Genomic DNA, 20,997 nt, shown 5'->3' with positions numbered 1-20,997 from the left:
TTCTCAATATCTCACCACTGTCCGCTATGGTACCGCATGATCCGCGGTCTGTCGCAATGCATCCGTGAATTCATGCAGTGCCATTGCGAACAAGATAGGATTCTTTCCAGAGTCTCGCCAGTATTTTTCAGATGAATACAAAAAAAGAATACTGACGGAATGACGGTCGACATCAGAGACAACACAGGCAAACGAATGACTGTATGAGGACTAAAAGAGGTGGAGAGAGAGGAGGCGCCAGAGAGAAGCAAGCTCCGCCCACTTTTCTTTTTTTCTCTGTAAGAGATGGGCGGAACTGTCTCTCTACTCTCTCTCTTCTCTGTCCTTCCTCGGTCTTTCGATTTCGAAAATTGTCGATTCGATTGGAGTAGAAGGAAGAGAGAAGTAGGAGGAGGGACGGGGAATGAGGAGACGATTTTCCATTGTTCTGTGTGCATTTGAAATACTGTCGAGGTCGTTGCGAAGTGAGAGAATGTTGTGAATTGAGAGAATTCAGATGAATGAAGAGAGAGCGACAATTACACCATCCGAAGAGGTCGGATTGAAAATGAACACATTGAGTTTTGAGAGAGATTTGAATCCGTTCTGGAGGAGACGACGGAGGAAATGAACTAGGAGAATTTCAGACGAGAACCGAATCGGGATGAAATATATAATTAACCATGGACGCTAGGATTCAAGGAATCGTGTGCACTTTATGAAAGCGAAGGCTCAGTTAATAGGACAACCCGACGAAGTGAAGAATCTGGAAACTCTCGAACAATTCTGTATTCTGTTTTCTGAGAGGTTACAGTGAAGAAAACTGAGATTATCACGATCGGTCAAGTCGGTCCATGTCGACCGCTATTCGACCGCAAGCCTAGTGAGTCTGGAAGTCATCGAACTGAATGTAATCCTGCCAGATATCTCCCTCATAAAAATCCGTAGTGATCTGGTAGAAGATTCAAATACGCACACGTGAAGCACACGTTTTCAATTATCCAACACAAATGAGTACCATGAAACAGTACTTGTCGAGGAATAATGCTCAATTTATTCAAAGACAACGATGGACCAAACTTAAAATCCCATGTCTCATGACTCTCATCTCTTCCAGATTATGAATCCCTTGAAACAGCAAACATCAGATTCCCAATTGAGCGAATACTTTCGAAAGAGTCATAATTCGTCTCTCAACAGTGAGCTAAATCAGATTTTCTGTGATCTCCGCCACTGTGATTTCCCTTTCGGACGAGAGGTTACTGTACCGCAATCAAAAAGGTACGGAATAACATATAATTTACTATTCCGACTACACAAATTTAAACCTTACAGTGGTCCGAGTAATTTCTTTCTATGGAATCCCAATTTCAGTAGGAAACCGCTCTAAACCTTCATTGAAATCATTGAACGCGGAACCAAGTCAGATAAAAAGAGACGATTTTCAGAAGAATCACCTTCTCTTTTACTGTTTCAAAAGATTATTTAATTGAAATTAGATTCTTTTACATACAGCAACTCCCACCACAATCACAGCCCCAAACACCAAGACTCACCTCTCTCCGGAATAAAACGCCGATTTCGAATATGTCGAATGTCTTGAATGAGCCCTCTCGAGAAATCCTTTTGCTCCAAAAGAGGGCGGAGCTTCTTATCATGAAGAGATTATTAGAGTCTCTCCGGATTATCTCCTCCTCTCAATCTCCACCTCCTCACATTCAATCAGCTCGATTATTGAAGACGAAGAAGGAGAGAGTGAGGAGAGATTAGTGGTGTCTCTATGTCAGGATACAAGAACAAGAACAGGATAATATGTATTCAAAATGTCAGGATAAGTTTAGCAATGATAACAGTGATAACCATGAAATACAAGGCACTAATTGTGAGTGTGTGGGAAAAAATCAATCAAAATCCTAGAAGAGTACTTATTCTACATGAAAAATCGGGGGCGAGAAGAGATCTCATGGAATCCCAAATTATATATTATACACAAGAAAGATAAAGAAAGTCACAGAGAATTTGACAAAAAAAAACAGAACAAAAAACGGATTTGTTGGGATCACAGATGGGCATTGAAAAGAGCAACCGAAACAAAAAGTGGTTTTTGGGTTTGATGATGTGCATTTCACAGTATTAGAAAGGGGACGAATCGATTCAGAAAACTGTTTTCGATGTGAGTGAAGGGATGGAAATTAAAAATAAACCCATTTGAAGTGGAGAATGAGGTAAAAAATGTGAATGGGGGGAAGGAAACAATAAAACATCTATTCTAAATCTAGAAAAAGAAATCATGAAGAAGCGTCTGTCGTTTGTGTTCCGCACGGTGCATATGTGCTTCCAGAGCTCCACGAGCTGTTCCATCGGCTCTTTCGACGGCCCACGCGAGCTCTTCGACCTCCTTTTCCAGTTGGGCTTGTTGGTATTCGAACTGAAAAAAGTTAACTTCAGATCTTTCATATTTTAAAAACTTTGCGGTTTGATCTTTGTTTTACTGAATTTGAATATGATTCATGTCTAGACAGTATACATTCAAGGTTGTTCGTGTTGTCTTGAAACTTCAAAGAGACATTCATCCTTGAAAATTTCTTCTTCTTCGAGACAAGGACGTCTACAAAAGAAAGGGCATTCAAATTTGCAGAGTCGTCTACAAGCTTCTCGAGACACGCGGTAAGAACGAGGAATAGGAAAAATTAACTTGAATTTTCGATAGTGGGCACTCTATCTGGTGGTATTCTGATTATCATTATTCCTACGTGTTCCTTGTTTTCCATTCCCATTCCAGTTGATCTACTAATCCTCTATCTCCTCCATATTATCGTGGACACCTCATGTACTCTAGTAATATAAATGAGACTTCTTCTCCTTCTTTTTCTTCTTCTCACACATATAGTAGAAGTCCATTAATCAGGAAAACGAGAGAATATCCTAAAGTCTTTCACACCCTCTCATCCTCTCTTACTTTTTCTTCTTCAACTAATCCGCCCGTGTCTCTGAAATCCCCTGCGCGCAGATTCGGCCAGATTTTGTAGTCGTCGATTCGAAATAAAGCGAGAAAGTTAGAGACGAGGAGGGAGCGAGAGCCGGATTATCGCCGGTATATTCGTAGATTTTGGGCAAACACGGGTATACGATGGATCGGATCAAAAAGAGAGGATAATGAGGGAGAGATTTACAGATTTATTATTGAAGTGGATGATTATGAAGGTGTTGTTCTAGTTGATGGAAGGGATGAGAAGGATATTGGGTGGGGGATATTCGAGATGTCCAAAGTATACTTCTAATATTTTGAGCATGAATATCCGATCACACAATGTAAGCTGCCTGGTTTTGTGGATGAAGAAATCGAGCTTTATATCTAACTACAGTAATCAGAGGGTACGATGTAGCTAGAAATGTGTTTGCCTGACGAACTATGATTATGGAGAAGTTGGATATTCACCCGAAAAAAGCTGTTCATACCAGGGACCATCCACGAAATATTCGATATTTCTCTTCGGCAATGAGTTTAATTACAACTTAAAGCCATTGTGTCAATATCTGCCTGAGCATACTAAAAAGACACTTTTGACTTATCTTCCACCATTCCATGGTTTCTACAGTACTCCCAACGTCCGCCGATTTCGTCGTTCATAAATCATCGCAATTCATAAATCTCTCATTCGAAACTTCCGCCAGTTTCACGAATCATCAATCAAATAATCAGTATTCTCTTCTCAAGAGAAAACTGGCTTCTTTCTCTTCTTCACATACCACCCACCGAGTTAACTGACGGCACCATACTGTGAGCGGTCTCTACCCGAAAGAAGAATGAATTCTCTTCAAAAAGTGACACTTTGAAACTGATACATTTCTTGATTCATGGAAGATTTCTGAATTCAGGGGTTTCTATTCTGATAGATATCTAGTCAATGACGCAGATTGTTTTCCACTCCATCTTTCTCAAAATTCCATTTTTGAGTCAGTCATCGGTAACAAGAAATACAATTTTGAAATGAGAAATCGGGAGAATTGTATATTTCTGTCTGGATACGAATGAGTATTTAGAGGTGGTTTGACGTCGACGACCACGCAATACATACAAATACGCTCGGCGTCGTTGACGATGTCTTCGGGGTACTTCAAATCATCGATTGGACACTTTTAAACGAGAAATGTTGCCGGAAACTCTCAGAACCCGTGTCAAGAGATTTAAGTTCAAAGTAAGAGTTGAACTCTCAGAACAAACAGAAAATGACGAGGGATCCAACTCAACCATCTCGAATTTTCAGATTTTCAAAGTCAAAATCTCACCAAATTCTTTCGTGGGCCGGCACTGAGATAGTAGGCAAACGGATAGGTGTACTGTAACGTGTATCGACATTTCGTAAGCAAAGACACTGATTTGTGAAGATACTGCCAATCGATCCATGTACCGTTGTGCTCATTTACCTGAAAAACGCTACATTTATTTCTGATTCAATGGATTGATTAATAGACTGATCAAGAGAAGCAGTAGAATTGATCTGAGTGGAATTATTACTAAGGGTCGATGAAACTGTTTTTCTTCTTATTGTACTACACGAATCGACGTTTACTGATGATTTAAATTCTTAATATACCGTTAAACTGAATTACAACGGCATGCCGTTATATTTTTCAACAGCTTCACAGATAAATTCTGTGCTTTCAGGAACTCATAAATGTTCAACGGAAAAACTTTTTTGAACGCTTTTCACAGATCCCGTTCTATTATAGATACCGTTATAATACAATTTTTACGGTAATCTGATTTCGGAGATATAAGCAGTTTTTCAATTCAAATCGTTATGACAAGCTCTCCAACATAAAAACTTTCGTTCCATTTGAAATTCGGTTCTTTCTCTCACCTTATCATCAATCTTCTTCCTGATTTTATCTCTCAATTCTTCTTCCATTTTTAACGATTTCGAGTGATTTTCGAATCTCTCGAAGTAATGAAGATACTTTTCCAGAGCTCTTCTTGCTTTCACGTGATTTGCTTCAGCGGCGACCGACGGATTCTCTTTGTATCGACTACATTCGTAATATTCGCTTCCATGACTTTTCCAGTCTGAAGAATGAACTTTCTAACGAGTGAAAAAGACGGAAAAGAAAGTTAATCAGACTGAACAAGTCATAAGCGTTAAGGAAAATGATGTCGCTAAACTCGTTTTTTGAAATTTGAACTGTTACAGTATAATGTTTATTTTATTTGAAACCAACTCACCACCAAAACACATCCAACAGAAATGATGTCGACACCGTGTACATTGGATATGATTACAGCCTCCAGCCTTCTCGATACAACTATGACATTGTGGACAATCTTTAGTGTGTGCACTGATATAATTCGCAGTTTCACTGTCATCCGCACACTTTGTCATCCACTGACGAATGGTATCACATGAAGTTGGAGCATGGTAGTCGGCACCACATTTCACGCTGAAAATTATGATGGGGTTAGGATGATTTAGGGTATAATTATATAAGAGTGATTTTAGAAACCAAAACTAATAAGAAGGTTGTTGTTAAAAGAGATCGAGCGAACTTTTTCATTAGAGCTTGTATTTTCCCTATGAACCATCAAGAAATGAAATTCCAAAGAATTTTTAACACAGCCATTCCGTTTTACAGGAACCGAAAGCTTTTCAGAACTATGATTCACTTTTTGAAAGTTACAATTCACAGAATGAACGAAACCACTACGGCTTTCATTCTCGGATCCTTGCTGATAGCCATAACTTTGTCCAAAGAGAGATTTTCCTATTTTTGGAGTATCACGAACACAACAATTTTTCCGCATTACTGGTCTCTTTTTGACGATTGTGCTCTTTCTATGCCAATTTTTAGAAGAAAAACTCACCAAAACGATGTATGACACGACAGACAGGTTACTCTTTTCGGTTTTATTTCTGTCGATCGAATAATCACTTGACAATCATTTCCGACACAGAACTTCAGATGAGGATGAGAATTGACCATATCTCGGAGCAGAAATCGTTCATATTTCAGTTTGAGTGCATTTGATGACTTGATGATTTTAAGAACGAATTCAGCTGGTGCGTAAACTTCACAATTTGACTCCATACATTCTATTCGGGCAGCAACTCCTTCCGATAGTCTGGAAAATGAGATTTGTGCTTCTGAAATAAAAAAATGAAAATGTTCCATTACTCTTTTGAGAATTTGGAAACACTTGGCATCGAATTGAATCTAAATTTGGGTTAATAAAAAATGAAGAAAAAATAAATTACCTTGATTCGATATGACTTTTCCAGCAATGTTCACAAAAACAGTGTCCACACGACAAATGTGGCAATTCTGAGTATCCATCCATCGCGCATACACTACAGTATCCTTTTGCAATTGATGTCGCTGTTGCAGACAGTTTTCTTCTTGGTTCTGGTCGTGCATCAATATGACTTCTCCTCATAAACTCCGTTCGATCCTGGCGAAAATGTTTGACGATTTTCTCGACGTCCCATTGATTTGCTTCTAAAAGTATTCTAGCAAATTTCTCGTTTACTGGAACTCGTGATACAAGTGAATTGACCCCGTCAGTGAATACCCGTTCAACCTGAAAACAAGAAAGAAGTTATTTCACAAAAAGGAAAGAATACTCACCTGATTAACATTGAGACACTCGTAATCGGCTTCTTCTGAATGCGTCGGTGTTACTGCCACGTCATCGGCGGCGTCGACGTCTGCTTCGTTGTAATAGTCTTCTGGAAAAATGCATATATGAATTATGAAAAACTTTGAATTTTGAAAAAAGTGTTTTATTTCGGAATTTCTGGGAACAATGTCAGCACAGTTTCAGTTCAACCGATTAGTTCAAAAATTTTTTTGAACAATTGAAAACACGATTTTTCAGATTTCTCTTCGGAAATTTTTTTAACTATTCATTTTTCTTACTTTTGGACATGAAAAAATTGTTTTTCGATTATGTTTCGTCAGCAAAATAATTTTTTTAAGTGTAGTTAGGCGCATTTATTCATTTTTCAGCTCAATAAAACACTCACCGTCTCCATAACCACCGTAGTCGTCGCCGGACGTGCAGCTCATGTCTTCATCGTCCATTTCTGTGTGTCTGGAAATAAAATTATAGACTGGTGAAGAAATCAGGAGACCGTGAAAATAAATAAGGAGAAAACCAAAGGGTAAACATGACTTTTCTCAAATGAATAACAAAATTATAAACTCAGAAATTGTCAACATCAAGTGATACTTTTCAGCTGCTTTTTATTTTCTTCAAATTAAAAAAGTATACAAAGTGGTAGGTGAAGAAAAGAAAGCAAAAAAATGCGTCTAACCGGCAATTATTACAGCAGACCCGAGGCTTGCGAACCTGCAGTTTTCATCGTCTGCGTCTCAACAGTCTATAATATTGTCTCGCCTATTTGTTTCCTGCGCGTTCATTCCTTCACCTCCAAAAATTGAAATAAAGCGAAAGGAGAGAGGGTTTCCGGTTGGAATGCCACGTTATAGGATGAATGATGATAGGTATGGAAACAAAAGAGACGGAGAGAAACGAAAAAAAACGAAGTGTCTGAGATCGGATTTGTTGTCATGGATACTCTTTCGGCTAAGCTGCATTTTTCGTTTTTCGAGATTCAGAAAGAAGAAATTGAAAGCAGTGAGCGGCAAGAAATAATGAGGAAAAATAATGACCAGAAGAAAAGTGAAATGCGTAGAAATATTTGCATTCGATCTCTGGTCATCAATGATCTGAAGCAGTCATATTCGAATCCTTCATTCATTAACAATGATACAATGTGTCACTGGGAAACGTGATACTTTCTTGGCTGGAAATATGAGGAGTGCAGAAAAAGTACTAATGGGGGATAGGGTGGATCTTTCAAAAAGAACAAGAAGGATCACAAAAAACATCTCGAATCTCAAGAGGCAGTGTTTCTGACACATGAAATATTCATAAGCAGAAATTGAAGGGGAACGTGTAATTTTAGCACGTAATTGAGTATTTGAGAGAGAAAGAAACATCTCGAAACTGATGTATATTTGTTGTTCAAAACCCAGATTTGTTTACTAGCAAAACGAGTGATTTAACAAACATCGAAAATTACATCTCACCTAATTTTCGAGATTTTAGAATTTGAATCTTTAGTTTCTCGCGGGCGTTGTTTGGATTTAGGTATAAAATTTCAGACTGATTGTGAGGGCCTTTTTATGGTTGATTGAATAATTATAGAAATATTTACAGTTTGAAACTAGATCTGAAATTTATAGTTTCCGAATCGCGAGCTCTAATAAAGTTCATAAAACCATAACATGTCTCCATCTCTCTCCGCCAAAGTCTATCAGATTCGAACAGTCTCTAAATCAAAAGAATAATTGTATACACACTCACTACATCTATATTTCGATCACGGGTCTTCGGGTAGGGCGGAAAGGAAAACGAAGCAAAAGAAAGGGAAGAGTGAATGAGTGAGTGCGGAGAGAAAGGACGAATTGATCGGTCGCCGGGGACAAGTTGAAGAAGAAAAAGACGATGAAGAAGGAGAACACTGGCGGCCGCGGCCGGGCTTTTCCCCAAGTTTTCTGATTTTAGGTCTCAAGTGTTCGTAGTAATGCTCGCTTGTGAATGCATACTTACACATACATTTTCAAGACTTTTTCTTTTTCTCTTTTTTTCATTTCTCGCTCTTTTTTTGAGTTGTCGAAAAAGATAGCGTTAAGAAAATGAAAGACGCAGAGTGGACGGAGAGAGTAAAGAGAGACAATGTTTTGACAGCTTTCGGTGTATATATGTGTATGTGTGTGTGCCTGAAGAGAAATAAGAAAAAGAAAACACGTGAGAATCTTTGGTGACGTTGGAAAAGAAGAAGACGAAGACAGAATAAAAAACATGAGAGAAGAGAAGCAACCGAGGAGAGAGAGAGAAGAAGAAAACGAAGAGAATTTACATCATTTTAATGAAAAATTTATTTGAAAAGTGAAAGATTTTAGTGAGTTTAGTGTGTTTTTAGTCTCTGTGTGCATATTTGTGCATTTTGAGAAGTGCGAACCAAGTTTCAAAAGAAGAACTTTTCGATCACACTTTTACACCTTGTGATGATAAGAGAACTCTTATCTTTTAATTGGGTTTTAGAAACCTGAAACCGGTAGAAAACGGCAACTGTTACCGGTCGGCACGTAATGAAACTGGAAAGACAAAAACCTATCAAAAACTTTTTCATTTTGGGTTCAGAGAGAATAGTACTTGTCACTGAAGTCACAGAACAAAGACTGATTATTAGAAAGACAGATTCGGGATCCGTAAAATACTATAAAACTTTTTGGGTGGGATAGGGGACACGTAATAAAAAAATTGCAGGAAAATATGAGATTGGCGGTGGGGAAGAGAAAAGAGATCTAGTTGGGAAATTCGAAGATCTTAGAATACAAATTTCAATTAAAACTGTGGCGGGTCGATAGGTAAAGCAAAGACCGAGTGAAAACAGAACAAAATGACTGAAAACTGGTGGGAAGAGAAATGATAATTGTACAGATGATAAAGGGACGATTTACTGGATGGGGGGGTTCAGAAAATATGATAACACAATCGAAATCGGTATAAGAGAGGGAACAAAAGGGACATAAACAGCTAGATGTTCTTTTTGATAAATAGAACTTGAGTGACGAAAGTCATCGGCTCGGTGAACTCTCCCCTTATCTCAATATGAGCATTTCCAGGAACGACCAAACTTTTTTCGCATTTACTGTTTTCAATACAGTAATACCGACATCCAGGTGAGCTGAATGGCGTCATTTCAATCAATCCAATGTCGGCATCGTTGGCGGTTAGACCTTCGCCTTGGCGAAGTAGACTGAAAATTGAAAATAAGACAAACAAATTTAAGGTTTATTTAACTCACGTTAACTTTTCAATCATGATTCCATCGTCACTACGTACATGTTTGAACACTGGAAGAGCATATCCATCCGGTACATTTGCCTGATACTCAATCTCAACACGGAACAAAGCTACAACAAGGCGACCTTGTTGTTCAGTGACAAGCTTCTGAAACTTCTGATGTCTCAATTTCAGATTTTTCAAATCTGCGATGGGAATTTTTGTATCGACTTCAAGCCCATTACGAATGCCGACACCTAGTGGTGAGAAGAGACACGCAAGTACTTGATGTGTTCCGTCACCAAGATTTCGTACGTTGTTAATAGGTGATGCGCGAAGTGTGTGAGGATACGTGAGATCCACTGAAAATATGGCAAGTTAGTAAGCGAAAAGCGAACAGAAAACATACAATGAATCTTCCATCTCGAATTCATCCGACTTGCTAACATCTCATTGACTTCTGTCTTCAAAAATCTCTCCATCGACTCACTGGTTAGTCGCACCATTTCAAGAAGATTCTGGTAGTACTTCTTATATCTGTGAGTAGAACCAATGTTTCCATCGATCCAAATTTTCAAATAATCTTGGAGTCGATAGACTTGTTTTGTAGGCATATGAGTGGCGAGCGCATTAATGTCAAGACCTCCAATCGACATATAAGATGGAATTCTTTGCAAATTTCCATGTTGAACAGCTAGAATATGCATAACATCTACCATGTAATCACCTTCAATTTCTTCTTGAATGCCGATAGGTTTATCGAATTCGAAGAAGAGACGCTTTTGACATTCAGCACCGGATCTCATACATTGGAAATACACATCGTCACGGAATGGACCATCATCTGTAAATCAACTATGTCATCTAACTATTTTCTGCGGAACTCACCTCCTCGAACACCTTGAAAACAACGTCCTGACGTCTCCAAAAATCTCAATCTACTGGGAACTAATTCCAAAAACAATCGCACCCAAGTACATTTTCTATGATTCAGGCTGCATATATGTTCTTGTTCTCGGACACCTCCCAATGTGTTCGACTCATCAGATTCCATCAATTGCGTTCCTTTCGGATCGGCGTTCCATTTACGGTGTCTACAGTAGGTAATGATCATGATGATTGCAGCGTATCGATGAGAGTCGAACGATTCGCCGGCGAATCCAGAGAGAAAAATCTTCTTGAAACGAATATTGTCATCTCGGGAGTATGCAGTAACCAAAAGTTCCATGAGTTTCTTGAAATTCTTGTGATAGCGAACTTTGCCTTGAAGGACTTGTTTCATTTTCAGCAGATTCTCTTTAACGATTTCATCAAAAAGAATATTCTCTTCTTGCTCTGACGATAATACTTTCTTTCCTCCCAACCATGGTTCAGTCGGATAGACTCTGATAATTGGCGCCGGTACATCGCTCTCCACTCTCACAGAACGTTCGTAGTTCTTCCCGAAAATCTCCAAGTCAGCCTTACTATTGAAGAATTCATTGAGCCCTCCTTCTGACTGACAACGACGGAACTTTCGAAGATTCAGAGCGTGTGAAAATGAACGGGAAACACGTTGTACTTTGATCTTTTTCGGATACTTTTTTAGTTTGTTCTCTAGAGCTTCCAGTTCTTCTTCTGCTTCCTGAAACTTTAGTCGTTTAAAGAACGCATTTGAGTCTCACGTACCTGAATCTTTTTATCGAGATTGGCGTCTACAAGTTCAACGAAATCACTATCTTGAGATGGTGTGCATGTAGAAATTCTGCTGCTTTCACTGTCTGATAGTATCGCTGAAGCCTCAGAATTTATAATTTCGTACTCCCCATCCGCCGTTCTCTTCATTTTTATTCTGATCGGTTCTGCAGTAGAAGTAGAAGAGCTCGATGATTCAGCTTGAACTTTTGGCGGTTCCATAATCGCTGGACTCAATCTCCCAACAGTAGAAGTCCCAGAAGTGGATTCAGGACTCAAACTGTTCGATTGAGTGACTTGAACGGTTTTCTTCTGAATACGCGGAGTATGCTCATCGAGTGGTTTGATTCCAGGAAGAGCATTTCCGGTTTTCTTAAACTGTCAAAAGTTGAAAATGAAAAGAAGAACGATGAACTGACCTCCTTATCACTATCCGCGAAATCTTTCGAAGTTCTGGTAGAAGTGACCATTTGTGAGGTGCTGGGCGAGTTGTTGTTTTCCGTTTCATCCAAGACCTGGATTATGTTTCTGATGGTTAGAATTTGATCTACTCAGGCCTTTTTACGGAAACCGTACTCAGAGAAAATATAGTTTATGGGCCTATTAGCTGACGGTGAGAAACTTATAAAAACAAGATCAGTTGTAGAGAAGTCAGAACGAAAGGTATTTTGATCTCCGTTAATATACACACAAAGTAGCCACCTACCACTGTAACAATTTCTTTTGGAGGTGAAGGCTCTGGTGAACTTTCTATAATTATTTTTTTCTTTGGAATTCTGAAATCATCGGGAGAATCTTCTTTCGACTTTTCCTTATTCTTCTTCTTCCTTTTCAAAATTGCTTCTGGATCCTCTGGCGTCACCATTCGCTCTCTTGGCTTCTCCTTGTTCTTCTCTTTTTCTACTTCATCTCTGTTCGCTAGTTGTTGTTTTTTTAGTTTTTTCTCTTGAACCTCCTCTGATGTCATCAGATATTTGTAGCCGATTACTTTCTCCGAGGCCAATCCAAGATTTCTCCAAACAGCACTACCGTATTTCTTTTCAAACTTCTGATGGCCATGAGGCATGCTGTGCTCATCCTTAAACTTTTGAAGTGCTGCACAATTTTTAACATTAGACTCAGGTTCCCAGGTTCTTTCTTCTATGGGGAAACCTTTCCAGTGTACCTGTAATATGACACTGAGGATTTCAACCAAAGTTCACATTTATTTACCAAATATGCATATTTTGAATGTTTCGATCGGCCTTCCTCAATCGAAGCAGGCGTAAATTTCGCGTTAGACGCGAGTGCTTCCTCTAGAAGCCGTTCAAAATCTTTCCGTTTCAAAACGGCTTCAACTTCGTATTCTACTTCTTCATCCTCCGACATCTGGAAATGAACGTTTTAACAGTATTCAAATAGAGGTAGGAAATAGTTAAGAAGGTTGAGAAGTAAACAAAAAATACATAGTTTTTATTGATGAAAAGATGCATATAACCCAGATCGAAGAAGTTTGTACCGTTCTATACAGTTATGAACATATTCGCGTTCTCGCGCCAGAAAGTATTCCTGTGTCTGGGGACTCGAACATTTTAACGCGGGAAAGCGACCTCAATAGTTGCAAACGGTATGTTTTTTGAAATGTACAGTTTGCTCGAATGTGAGAACTCCTTAACAAACACACAACTAAAAAAGTTGAAGTATTTAACTTTTAATTTTTTTCGAATGTCGCTGTCGTCGCGACCAAGGCTGTCGCACGGCCGGCCGCGGCCCTCGGCTTTTAGGGCCGCCGAGGCCGCGGATCAACCAAATGGGCTGAATTTTTGTACATCGACTAATCTTTTGGCCCTCTACAAGGCCGCCTGAAAAAGCGAAAATTTTCCATGGCTGGGAACTGAGATATAGAATCGGGCCACGGCCTTTTTGACAGCCTTGGTCGCAACACAATGAGAATGCCCGATGAGATCAATTTTTTCTAGCAGATTAAAACAGATGGTTCTGCAGGAAAGAAAAGTTTCAAAATATATGAAAATAAGAAAAAAAAAATGAGGGAAACACTCAAAATATGGGGGAACAATCTGGGTAGAAGCAACAGATTGAGAAAATAGAAAGGAAATATTTGATTAATTTTGCACATCGAACAATTTTATTTATACCTTCTTCCTTTTGTCAACATTTCTTTTAAAAGCAACAAAAAATCTAGAAACTACCAAACACCGTGATTTTTTGAAGAGCACATGGGTTAAATCAATTCAATGGGACAGAAGATGGACTGAGATCATAAGAAGCGGGTAGTTACCGAACTAGAATTATCATCGAGGTGAAAAAAAGGCTAATAATGAATATGAATAAATAGCGATTGGGAAACAAAAATTGAATTGATCATAAATAAAATAGATCCTAATCTACATTGTATATAAAACAGCTGAATATTGTGTCGTTGGAAGTGGTGTACTCGGTTTACCATTTCACCAAACTTGTGTCTCTCGTACTTCACTTATGATAACGCTGGCTTGTTGAAGGGCCTGGAAAGTATACATCATTCACAATCAATCTGATAACAATATGCTCACCTTCATCGTCTCGAGAGTATCTCGTCTTCTCTGTGCCATATCTTCAGTTTCAGCCAACAAATCGTCCATTTCGTCTGGTTTGTACAACTGCCGCACGAGTTCGGATTGCAAATTGTCCTATAAAAAAGTTAGCGTTTATATCTAGAAAGATGAGGTCAACCAACCCTGACAAAGTTCACAAGCAACGCCATAATCGCTTTCGGCACGCTATCTTGGATGTTTTTGCGGACGATAATGAAGTAGTTTCGGATGAGACGTTCTGAAGAAATAGGTGATAAGGTTACCTTTTATGAGTTAAGGAACCAACCGATAATGGCAACATCTCTCTGTTCGCGACTTGTGAGTTTTCTTCCCAATTGAGTCTCTGGAACTTCTGGCAAAAAGTTAGCGGATTGCTCTGAAACAATTTATTTGTAAAATTGGAAATATTTCGAACGCTCACTTTCTTGTGGAGAAGACTTGTTGCTAGTGGATGTGTTTCCGAATAATCCAAGGAAACCAGATCCAGCCGAAGTACGTGGATTTTGCTGTTGTTGCTGTTGGAGGGCGGCGTTGAGGTCGACTCCGTTGATTCCGGGAACCGGAGCAATTTGCTGTAACTTTTCAATCGGTCAAAAACTAGACGAAGGAACTAAAAATTTAATGGCTTTCGTTAATTCATACAAGGCTCAAACCCAAACTACTCTATCACTCCCCACCTGTTCTCCATGAGCACTGACCGCCCGTTCTCCAGTAGATGCGTGTCGATTCCGACTGCGACCATGTCGATCTTCCAATGACAATTCCTCTTTCAGCAAAGTCACCAGATTGGCTTCGGTGAATTCTGGATGTTTAGTGTTGATGTAGGCAAGTTCAATAGCAACGAGATTCTCAACCAATTCATTTGTTGGTTTCAGACGTTCCTTCAGAACTCCACTGATAACCTCGTTAATTTTATCGTAAAGTCTTGGGAATCGGATCATTTCTTGTTGAGTAGTGAATCCACAGTGTTGAACCATTCTTTGCATTTCCTCGTGAACTAACTCAACACATCTCAAAGAAGGTTCTTCAAGTCTTTGAATTTGTCTTTTGACAAGCAATTCGAATGAAACTTCAGGAACAAAAAGTGCCGGTCTTGGTCCCGTCGCATTCCTTATCGCTGTCAAAATGTCCAACTGCGTGAGGTTTTCAAGAGGATTGACCAACTCCAATGATCTTCCGAAAGTATCATGGAAGATATAGCATATGCGGGCACCCCCACAAAGTTCTGTAGTTTCAATATTGCGAGAAGTTCCTTCAATTGTCGATGTGTAAGCAGTGGCAAAGCGGGTTATGATTTGGAGAAGTGTTCTGTTTTTGTCTTCAACTGGTTCTCCAAAAGCGACAAGATCCGATTGACACTGAGCGTTCATAATCGAAACACGGGCTTTGAGAGCTGGGAGACAGTTTCGAATGTGATGCATGAGAAGCTGAAATAAATGTGATTATCAAAGTTCGATAAAAGTATTCACTAACCATATTCAAACGTTTCGCAAGATAATGTGTTCCATTTCTGCTGGCCAATGTTGGATATTTCTTTTGCATGAAACTCTGCTCGTCTTTCACTGCGTCCACAATCGCTTTATTATCGAGAATATTCTGTTGTGAACGATTGACAACTCCAATGATTCCTAACTTCACAGGGATAACTTTTCCCATCAAAACATCCATAGCGTCAGTTCCCTGATCCATCAAATCTAATTTCGTGAGAACGGCCAACGTCCTCTGACCTCCCGCATCTACTTCTCTGGCAAGTTTTATTGGCTCAGATGTGGCGAAATCTTGATTAGCTGGTGTTACTGCGAGAATGATAGAAGAAGGGTTGGAAATGTAGTGAAGAATCATGTCTCTGATTTGCTCTTCAATGTTGGCTGGCTGATCTCCGACTGGAATTTTTGTGATTCCTGGCAGATCGACTAGAGAAAGAGAGACAACACGATGTGAGTATATTTTCAAACTGATCGGTAGCAGAGAGATGCCTTTATTCACGCCAGTAACTCGGTCAGTTTCGTCTTCAATCTCTTTTCGGACAGCGTCGAAATCTGAAAAAAAGTGTAATTGATTTTCAGGTTCTCCATCTTTTTACAGTCTTACCTGTGAAAACTTTTGATCCTGTATGCTCGAACATAGCCCAATCATCAGTGAGTAGTGTACCATTAGTCCGTCTTCTCTTGGATTCTTCATCTAAGGCAACATGATTGAGTTGAAGAATCAAAGGCCTCCGAGTCACGATTCCGGTTCCACGAGGCAGGAAATCACGGCCGACAAGATTCTCAAGAACTGATGATTTTCCAGCAGACTGTGATCCTACGACTACGATTTGTGGCAATTGAATTTGATCTTCCTTCCGACCTAGAGTGGCAAATACATCTTGTAATTTATTGACTACAGGAATGAGATTTTCCATCTGTAAGAATATAAAGTTTGAATGTGGTCAAGAACAGATGGGAGTGCTTTTAAAATGAGAGATTCATGATATTTTTTAGGGTTGAAAAAAAAAGAATGATGTGAGGAAAGTTGCGAAACAAAAGTGACGAGGATGAAAAAGACAAAGAACAACTGCCACCAGCGGAGACATTGAAAACAGTGCGTTTGGACGCAGTTTCTTCCCGATCAGTGATAACAAGTGATAAAATAAACGCGAACAGACACTGAAAAAGGTGCATTTGATCTTTGATTGACTGGGAACGCTCACTTTTATATCATCTTTTCAATCCCACCACTTACTCATTTTTTCAGTGAGAGAATGTCAACTTTCGGGAGTTTATTGATAAATTTTGCATCATTCTACGTAGTTTGTTCCGTAGAGTGACACAAATACTTTTCCTTTTCAAAATATGAGAACGAAAAAGAAAAAATGGGAGGAATTAGAACAGTTTTAAGAGATCAGCCTGATATCCGATATTTCCGCTGTCTCAAAAATTTTTTTGAGCAGTCCGCAACTTTCGTCACGTCTTATTGCAGACAAAACACCAGACTTGACGACAAATCGCGCTCTTTTTTTCTGGAGCTTCAACAAACTTTCAACAAGATTTCTATTGAAGGAATTAGACCGAAAGGTCGTAATTTTCTTTTGGAAATGGATCCCGTTGGATTCCGATCAGTTATTTACAATGCCTGTGAAACGGGACAACTGCAAAGAATTCGGGTGAGTCATTTGATTAAAACATTAAAATTGATTTTACACTCTTCGAATTCAGATTTTTATGGCCAACAAAGTAGACGATAAGAACTGGATTCACGAAGTTCTCAATTCCAGTGGACTCGAACGATATCCGATTGTGATAGCGGCGAGAAACGGTCACGTTGCTGTAGTTGAGTATCTGGTAAGTTTTTAAAAAAATTTTATCTCTGAATTCGTGTATTTTTAGTTGACTGTGGGCGCTGATCCATCGGTTCGAGGAACCGTCGAATTTGACAATGACCAGATACGTAAGTTCTATTCATTCAATATCGAAAAGCTAATAAAATTTAATTCAGTGGGAACACCTCCTCTCTGGGCTGCTTCTGCCGCCGGCCACCTTGCAGTGAGTTTTCATTTTTACTTCTCTGATATCTGGATATTATTTTTAGATAGTAAAACTTCTAGTGGAAACGGGAAAAGCTGATGTAAATCAAGCGACAAACACTCAAAGTACTCCATTGAGAGGTGCATGTTACGACGGACATTTAGACATCGGTAAAGAAATTATTTTAATTTCATAATAATAATAATGAATGAGTAATTTTCAGTGAAATATCTCCTCGAAAAGGGTGCAGACCCCCACATTCCAAATCGACACGGTCATACATGTCTCATGATATCAGCTTATCGTAACAAAGTGAGTGATATTTTATTCACAACGTTCATTTGTATTTTTGTTTTTAGGTTGAAGTTGTGAAAGAGCTTCTAAAAAACGATATAGATGTGAACTGTCAAACCGAAAGAGGTAATACAGCTCTTCACGACGCCGCTGAAAGTGGAAACGTCGAAGTTGTGAAAATTCTTTTGAGCCACGGAGCAATATTGAAGAAAGATCATCAAGGAGTTGATCCACTGATGGGATCAGCACTCTCAGGATATCCTGAAGTTCTGAACCTTCTTGCTGATGAAGCTTCTTCTTCAATCCCTCGAAGAGATGCGTTGAAACTTCTTGGAAGTACATACCTTGATAAGAAAATGGATGCGATGTCAGCCATGGCCTGTTGGAGACAAGCGATTGAAGTTCCATTGCATTCCGACGAAATGAAATTTGTAAGTTTGAACCTTTAAATCAAAAGTTTAAAAGTTATTTTAGGTTCACGAACTTGAGACGTTCTTCGAACCGCTTGCAGTATATGAATATCAAGAAGAAGCTCAAACTATGAACCAAATCGAATTACTCGATGGAAACATTGAAGCTCAAAGAATGCAGGTTGGTCCCTCGCTTTTTTTTTGCATCTCAAATGTCGGCATTTTTGAAAAGGATTATTATAAAAGGAGTCCTTGTGTTGTTTTTATTCCAAATCTGAATCTCTTTTCTCCTCACACTATTTCTCCCCCTTTTCACACTCTCAATTGGCTGGTAGGTAAAATGTTTTCGGTTTTCCGGTCAATTAACAGTACGGGGTACTCACTTAATTGGTCCCTCCACGCGGGTTTCCCACTCGTTTTTCTTAGATTTGTCGGGGCGGAAGCCAAGTGTTTCAAGTGATGTTCTTCACCCGATTGGCGGCAAAACCCCGTTCACATGAATCTCAAAATGAGCTCATTTCCTCGAAGAAAGAGATCACGCAATCCGAAGAGACGCATACGTTCAGAAATGGCTACTAATGAGTGTGACACGCAACAATGTCTCTCTTTGAAACGGAGCAGGATGTGTCAGTTGATTTACGACAATTGGGCATTCTGAGCATCACTGGCGGCAGTTCAAACGTGTCTCTTTCTTCTATTCAATGAAGATTTAGAGTGTATGAACACGAGGCGCAGTTGCATAACTGAACGGAAGTCGCTGTGTAATGGGGTAATCAGTTCACTCTTTTTGTTTGGAACTCGCCGACTTTTGAGCTAACCGAAATCAAAAAAAAACTGCTGGAACTTCGTAACATTTTTTGAGAATCCCTTGTGTCTGATTCATTGATTTTTCCTTCCCCCTTCATAACCCATTCATAAGATTTGCTACCGTGTATCCACATTACGTCACCCGTTTTCTTCTTGAAGAGCCATTCAAGGACACTCTTGATAGTCATGGAGAGTGTATGCGTAATCTGTCTTTGCCTATCATCTATCTGAAGACAAATCAAACAAATTGAGTTATCTGATCTTATTGAGTGATTGAGAATAAGCGACAGGTGGCCACTTTTTAAAATTATTTATTTTTTAGTCCCTTGTGATTCGAGAGCGAATTCTCGGAGGAGCCCACACCGATGTTCACTACTACCTCCGATTCCGCGGAGCGGTTTATTGTGATATGGGACAAATGAACCGATGTTACGAACTGTGGAAACATGCGCTGAAATTACAGCAAAGGTAGGAAATCTTTAGTCAATATTTCATCAAATTTTTATGGTTTCAGTCACTTTGCGCCTCTTTACTTCGGTACAGTAACCACTCTTCAATCGTTCCAAGAGACTTTCTCAATGACTCTCAACGACTATGTGAACAATCATCATGCGAATATCAACCTTCGAGTCAAATCCACCTGGGTGAAATACGTTTTCGATCAAGTCTGTGAGGAAATGGAACGAGCTGCTGAATGGAAAGGAGCGGCACTTCTTGAAGATACCGAATGCTGTGGAAAAGACAAGTGCCAGCATTCTACGGTAACATCGGAATTCAAGAAGCTGGTCGTAATCGCTGTACACTTGATGAATGTCCTCGAACGTATCTCACTCCCTTCTGCACGTGGCGATGAAGTTGGTGACGACAAAACACTATCGTTGAATATACCAAGACTTGTCAAAGTATGCAGAAAGCTTCGTGTTCCGCTTCTGCATTATGCTCTCGAAGAGAAGACGCCAGATCAAAATACTTCCGATTTGGGACTTCCAAAAGCAGCAGTTCTTGAACAACTTCTTGAACATGATTTGGATGTAAACGCTGCCGATGATGAGATGAATACTCCGATGCATTTAGTTCTTGGAGCCAATGAATTCCGGAAAAGTTTAGTCAGAGCTCTTCTGAATTACGGCACCTGGATATTCGCTCGAAATAAGAAGGGACAAGTTGTTTACGCAATGATGCATGAGTTGGCAAGTACTGAGTCGATCAGTTTCGATGATATGCGTCTCGGTGAGTTTTCTGCTCTATTCTATCGGTAGATTTCAATCATTCCACTCAACTTTAATTCAATTCTCTCCCATTTTATTTCTAACTCCTTCTTTTATAATCAAGTTATTCATATTCCCACAATTCGAAGCTCTAGGCGTTCAAAACCTCCGAACAACTAATCACTCTCAATTATGCGTTTCCCCTTCTTTCCCCTCCATCCAGTTGTGGAATAATGTGTGAATAGGATTAGAACTCTTTTAAAGGTGCATGAGATTACTCAACTACATTCTCCTCCTCTTATTCCAAATGACTTATTTTCTTTCTTTTCAGGCCGTCATGTTACTCTCCTCGGATTGGCTTCCAACGCAATGAGAGTTCGATACGATGGAATGTTTGATGGTGTTGAGAAGGATTTCCCACTGGAATTACGCAGATTTTATTTAGCACATTAGACTCGCCTGTACTACTTTTCTTCTGTTTTTTCATTCAATTTAGACACTAGTTACTGTACACTTTCTCATTGTTTCAGCTTCCTCCGGTGCTAACCTGTGGCATTTTTTGTACTTTTCTTTCATTTCATTTTCAAAGTTGCTTCACACTTTAATAACCGTAATCTCTACCCCCTTATCCAAACCTTTAGTCCTTTCATCGCTCAATGAGAATAATTTGATACTGGTAGAAATGCACCCCTTTAC

The 20,997-nt window shown here is 39.3% G+C and overlaps 3 protein-coding genes across 3 annotated transcripts; 1 reads left to right on the top strand and 2 right to left on the bottom strand.

Annotated features, from left to right (window-relative positions):
- Nucleotides 1-2,254: 2,254 nt before the first annotated feature.
- Nucleotides 2,255-7,056, bottom strand: GCK72_013567 (uncharacterized protein; the record flags this gene model as incomplete). The annotated part of the gene is made up of 8 exons (XM_053729893.1): nt 2,255-2,407; nt 4,270-4,407; nt 4,845-5,047; nt 5,204-5,418; nt 5,840-6,097; nt 6,231-6,553; nt 6,601-6,701; nt 6,999-7,056. 8 exons carry the CDS (start codon nt 7,054-7,056, stop codon nt 2,255-2,257), a joined length of 1,449 nt encoding a protein of 482 aa, XP_053584665.1.
- A 6,894-nt stretch (nt 7,057-13,950) lies between these two features.
- Nucleotides 13,951-16,480, bottom strand: GCK72_013566 (uncharacterized protein; the record flags this gene model as incomplete). The annotated part of the gene is made up of 8 exons (XM_003089361.2): nt 13,951-14,007; nt 14,056-14,172; nt 14,220-14,314; nt 14,363-14,452; nt 14,498-14,648; nt 14,754-15,503; nt 15,550-16,115; nt 16,168-16,480. 8 exons carry the CDS (start codon nt 16,478-16,480, stop codon nt 13,951-13,953), a joined length of 2,139 nt encoding a protein of 712 aa, XP_003089409.1.
- A 672-nt stretch (nt 16,481-17,152) lies between these two features.
- On the top strand, nt 17,153-20,754 carry GCK72_013565 (uncharacterized protein; the record flags this gene model as incomplete). The annotated part of the gene is made up of 11 exons (XM_003101332.2): nt 17,153-17,221; nt 17,274-17,399; nt 17,445-17,505; nt 17,554-17,600; nt 17,647-17,752; nt 17,806-17,894; nt 17,942-18,307; nt 18,351-18,467; nt 19,416-19,561; nt 19,608-20,323; nt 20,633-20,754. The coding sequence occupies 11 exons, from the start codon at nt 17,153-17,155 to the stop codon at nt 20,752-20,754; spliced, it is 1,965 nt and encodes a 654-aa protein (XP_003101380.2).
- Nucleotides 20,755-20,997: the final 243 nt, after the last annotated feature.

Source organism: Caenorhabditis remanei, chromosome IV (genome assembly GCF_010183535.1).
Source record: "Caenorhabditis remanei strain PX506 chromosome IV, whole genome shotgun sequence".
Classification (NCBI taxonomy): Eukaryota; Metazoa; Nematoda; class Chromadorea; order Rhabditida; family Rhabditidae; genus Caenorhabditis; species Caenorhabditis remanei.
The sequence above is the reverse complement of the archived record's forward strand: the minus strand, read 5'-3'. Positions and strand labels throughout refer to the sequence as shown.